Source organism: Eucalyptus grandis, chromosome 11 (assembly GCF_016545825.1).
Source record: "Eucalyptus grandis isolate ANBG69807.140 chromosome 11, ASM1654582v1, whole genome shotgun sequence".
Classification (NCBI taxonomy): Eukaryota; Viridiplantae; Streptophyta; class Magnoliopsida; order Myrtales; family Myrtaceae; genus Eucalyptus; species Eucalyptus grandis.
In genome coordinates this window covers 25,062,431-25,067,957 of record NC_052622.1, presented here as the reverse complement: position 1 = coordinate 25,067,957, position 5,527 = coordinate 25,062,431, and the positions used below count along the sequence as shown (strand labels likewise).

Here is a 5,527-nt window from a genome sequence, read left to right as displayed (position 1 = left end):
TTATTATCCAGATGTCCTTTTTTTCTCTTTTTTTTTTCCTTTTTTAAGCCATTTCTTTTTTTTTTTGAAAAAGTAATTTGCATTTTCTCCTACTAAATATAGATTGTGCGTAATATCACACTAATTATCACTCAATATGATAAACCAAAGTTAATATTTATTGTATAATACAGGTGCGTAATTTGATAGGTTGTTGGAATATAGCTATTCAAATATGATTTACGAACAAGGAAGGCGAACCACTTCATGCATATTGACCTTCTTTTTTTTTATTTTTTTTTTTATTATCAAGACCTAGCTCAAGCATAGATGATTATTAAGAAATACAAAAGTTGGCTCCACTAATTATGGTATAATGAGCCATAATAGTTAAGCAATTTGTGAAATTGGCTTTTACAATTATGAAGTTTTATTTTTCCCTTTTCTTCATGTTTAATAGAACGACGCTAGTTTGCTTCCACGCAAATAAATATGAAGGGGCGATACTTAATATTTTTTCTGCCATTTTTAGATGCTATTCTATGTTTTCTGTTTTAGTTCTTTATAATTGAAATTGCAAAAAGTAAATGTTTTTATATGATTATTGTGATAACTTTTTAGGAACGTCGCTAATTAATTCTAAAGTACTACGCATAAACTTACACCAACTTAACACTTCTAATAGGATGTGGAGATGTACATATAATAGTAACATTTATTGAGGATTAGAATATTTTTAATCTTCATCTTAAATATTAGAAGATTATGTATATAAATTGGCACAAGCATAGAATTTGCATCATACTGTGCATTGTCCAATACTACGAGAACAAGTCCCAATGAAACAACAAAGACACATTTATTTGAAAGACCACCTGGGAAGTGAAAAAGGAAGGGGTGCCGTTCATCCTCCATCTGATTGCAAAAAACTTTCCATCTTGGGGCAATGGGCAATTATCATCCTTTCTAATTTGGGGCATTCTAGCATATGATTTTTTCCCAATAGGAAACAAGTCAAATTGGGCAAGTATTCCATCGTTCATCATGGAGCTTTGGGAATGTAATCTTCTCCATTGTGCTTCCTTGCCCTTCTTCCTCTATGATCACTCCTTCCATTTGACCACACTCCTTTATTTCCATCCATTCAAGATTGGCAAGGCACCGAGCCATTGATGGAGTGAAAGCATGTCCCAAGTTGCTGCAATTATACAGGATAAGAGTACGTAGAGAATCGAAGTGTATCAATTCTTGAAGATCTCTGTTCCACAATCGCCTCAATTTTGGTAGATTGGCCAAGTTCAATTCCCATAGCTTAGGCAGTACTCGAGTGCTTTCCACAGCCTCCAGCCCTTCCAAATCAAATATTTCTTCGAGCAACTCGCAATTGCGCACTTGCAAATAGCTCAAATTGTCTAAGACTAGCATCAATCTGGATGGAATAGCATTAATAAATGATGGACATTTATCTACCACCACTGATTTTAGTTGCCAAAATGACTTGATGGGATTAAGTTCGTTGTGCCATTTTCCAATCAACCCAGGGAACTCAGATAGTAGCATTTTCTCTACTCCAGCAAGCGTACCCTATCAAAAAAAAAAAAATGCATCGTTAAGCATAAACTTCTAGCTAGCAAAAAGTGATTATTCAATTAGTGGTCAAAACCATCCAAATACATGGAATTTGGTAACTAGTGCATACCATTTCTTCAAACATATTTTGGATGGTGATGTTGAGGTTTCCTGCCCAAAACCACACTTCCTTTGATACTTGAACTCTCTTTAACTTTGATGCCTCCATTGGTCCTTGAGAGAAAAACTTCATGTTGGGACATCTAGTCACAATGATATCTTCCAAGAGCGGGAAAATCAAAGTGTATTCACCCGAGCTGAAACTTCTCAACCTTGTCAACCCATCAAGCTCCATATACTTCAATTGATTGAAAGCCACCACACGGCCATCCCCACCTTTCTCATCATTAATGACTTCTATCAATATTCTACAATTACTTATCCTCAATTTTGTGAGTGCCACCAAATTTTTAGCAATTGTCGGTGTGAACATTTTTGATAACCCATCACAATGTGACACATCTAGAGTTTGCAAATGTCGAATATATCTTGAAAAGGGTAATATTACTTTCATCTCATGACTCATGCCTTCTATGGCTTCCTCATTGCTATTTGGGTCTTCTAGATAAGATTCACATACAACCAGCTCTTCCAAGTTGGTTAAACTCTCAACAAAGCGACATGTGGATATTGAAGACTCTTGGGAGATGACAAAGCTTAAGCAAACTAAGCTTGCAAAAGAATTCTCCATCATGAAAATGCCCATGCCATATCTCCATCCGTTTCGATAAATCCAACTTTAACTCTTGGAGATTAGGGAATGTGCCCTGAGAAAATAGTCAAATCAATTTAAAGCCAGATTGGTTAAAAGAGCATTCATGTACTATGATATAAGTCCTACATGTTGCGCACAATAATTACATTTATAAAATGTTTCTCTCAGCAAAATCTCTGTTAAAAAAAAAAAACCAAAATCTAAAATGTCTTTCATTGCTATTTGGCTGCGTTTCCAAAGCCCCTTGGGCCAAATTGTAAGTGTTTGGAAAGTTTTAAGGCCTAAGGCAGATGCTAGGCTAATTTGGGCTTTTAGGCTTTCTCGGCATGCAAAAAGCTAAGGTTAGTAAAAATATTATTTTCCAAAACTACCCTCGCTAGCTTTTTTCTTTTCCGATTTTGCTAACATATTGTTCATCTTATTACCGTGAAGCCGGTTGACATTGTTTGCATCAGTTGTGAGGGGCAAGAGAGATATGGAGCTAGAGAGGCCAACGGTTTGAGGCAACCAGGCGACCGCTGTCAGCGAGTGCCATTTGGGTCATGCGACCCTCACGAGGCCATTTGAGGTTGTCCAATCCAAATGACCCTTGGGGTCTATGACATCGCAAGGAATCCTTGAGGTGCTCATGACCACATAACCAGGTTGGTCCTCATTAGTCAAGCGACCTTCATGAGGGTTCTGCGGGGTTACCTGACCTCAAACGTACTGCTAGTTGTCTCTAGGGGCTTCTATTGAGGTGATGGCAGCTGGCAAAAATTTGGATCACTGGAGGCTGCTGCCCTTTGCTAACTCTAGCGAAGGGCCCAGCTATCTTTTTCTTCTTCTTTTTAATAATAAAAGTCCTTTGTATAAATAAATTTTTCAAGCATTAATTTACTAAAAATTACTTCATAATAGACTTTTAAATTACAATTTTAACAAACACAATTTGCATTTTGGAAATCTCCTTTAATTTAAAATCCTTTGAGTTTTCAAAAGTTTTCAAAAATCCAACCAAACACAGCCTTTGTTTAGGCAAAAGCATCAGTTATTTCGCTTCTTTAAATGTCAATAACCAGCCCAACACTGGAGCAACTTGTTTGTGGTTTTCCTTGTATGACGACTCTGACCATTAGACAGTATCCTTGTTTTCTTTATTCCAAATTCAATGGCAAGGAACAAATCCCTTATTTAGGAAAGGGTAAACTCTCCTAATACAAATCAAGACTGTAATGAAATGCATATAGGCTCTCCGCCTCTCGAGATGTGGACGCAGGAACACCCTAATCGCTAGAGCCACCCAATGCGGATATCAAGAAGGCTATACGTGAAGAACAACTTGATCATCACATATTGACAGGACGACAATCAGAGGAAAGTGCATCAGAATCGTGAGAATTTCAATCTTCAAGAGCTGAAAGCACGAAGACCACGTGATTCATATAAAGACATCAAAAACTGACTCTATAGACATACATATGTATGTATTTATTTGACCGACGTGCTCCCTAAAAAAGAACATGATGTAGGATCAACCTCATGAGCCACTCTAAGCAATTGTTCTGCTGAAAATTGGCAAAATATAATCGAGTTAAAACACAGTGTTCACACTTAAAATGACCAGTTGGCTCATAGCCTATTTGAAATCTTAAGTTCAAGAGAACAGGCCTTCAATTCGACCAAGCAGTGGTTGATCTAGACATTCTTTCCTCAGCTATTCTCTTTCTGCCTCTGCTACTTCCTTCTGCTCATCTTTATAGCCCCACTTCGCTTCTTCAGACTCGACCAGCAAGATCTCCCAGTCTGAGAGAAGCTTGTCCCTCCTACACTTCACTTCCTTTATCTTTCTTTTGAGCTCTTCCTCTTCCTCAGCGAGGTCATCCATTAACTGCCATACATGATGTGAGTCTCATGGCTCTTCTTCATAACAGAGAACCATTGATCCCTTTTGTAGTTTATGCAGCTCAAACTCAGCATTGTCCTGCTCAAATGTTAAGAGTTTGAAAGTGAAATCATTGAAATTGGCCTGAAATGTCTCAATTGCTACTTTTTTGCTCCGATGATAATCTAGTTCTGGCTAAGCTTAAAGTTCATAGTGCCTCAGATAGCTTCTCTTTCATATTCAGTTTAAAAGAGATCAGGCATTCCTTCAAAGACTGCTTAGCCTCCACCAACTTCTTCTAAGCTAGGAATTTCAGCCCTCAGGAACCATCTTGGTGGCATAAACTTGATCCTGCACTAACACCATCAGTCCCAGCAGCATTGATGAGTTTCTCCAGACCAGTAAAATGGGAGTCAAAGTAATCAGTTGGTCTAGGCTGCCTGAACGTTCATTAGAGGTGTAACTGCCAAGACGCAATCACCATTTGTTAGGTATTCTCAGGTACGATTATGAAGCTCAGTCAATGTAATGAACCTTGTGAAACCCCAAAAACTCTCTCTAGCAATGAAATCATGTTGCCCCCTGCAGAATTCAGGAGACAGGGTGACGAATTCAAAAACTTATTTACAGCATCAGACCATGACTTGTGGAAGAAACATTGGAGACCATTAAGAACTATAATTTTGTATTGTTCGTCAAATGTTAGCAACAGAAGAAGCAAATCAGAGTGAAATCAAGAACACTTCGTATTCCAACTTACCTCGGATTTTCTTCTTGGAGATGCGCCCCAACCTCTTGTTCCCGGGCTTGAATGAATTTTTCCTTAAGGAATAAAATCTTATTGATGATAATCCCTATAAATGATAGGCGGAATGGTGGGGTTCGGAACCCTATTTCAATGGAATGCAAATTTATCCGGCTGCTTCGTTTTCTTTTCTCTTTCCCCGAACAGATGACTCACTTGTTTTGACGATTAACTAATCAAAACCTGTTCAAAGTGACATGTTTTGTAGTATGCCTCCCTTTGCTTTGTATTTATGCAATGTATATCAGTGCTTTATCGGTGAAATGTTAGTACTTTATTTTATACATCTAGGTAGGTTACATAGTTTTGACAGCCTTACATGCTTCAGCGTTAGGTCATTCTGGTGTGAGGGACAATTATCAAAGGGTCAAGCAATTTATCTCTTTTGGCCAAGGACGAAGCGGTGGAATATGTTAAAGCTTGTAATGTATGCCAGAGGAAGGGGGATCGAACTCCCTAACCCTGGACTCTTGCAACCTCTGGACATTCCTGCTCAGGCCTGGACTCATGTCCCATCCGATTCAGTGAAGCCTTT

The 5,527-nt window shown here is 38.2% G+C and overlaps 1 protein-coding gene across 1 annotated transcript; it reads right to left on the bottom strand.

Annotated features, from left to right (window-relative positions):
- Window positions 1–993: 993 nt before the first annotated feature.
- LOC104452777 lies at window positions 994–2,314 on the bottom strand. Its single transcript, XM_039305217.1, has 2 exons — window positions 1,679–2,314; window positions 994–1,563 (listed from the first exon to the last, which is right to left on the bottom strand). The coding sequence occupies exons 1-2, from the start codon at window positions 2,312–2,314 to the stop codon at window positions 994–996; spliced, it is 1,206 nt and encodes a 401-aa protein (XP_039161151.1).
- Window positions 2,315–5,527: the final 3,213 nt, after the last annotated feature.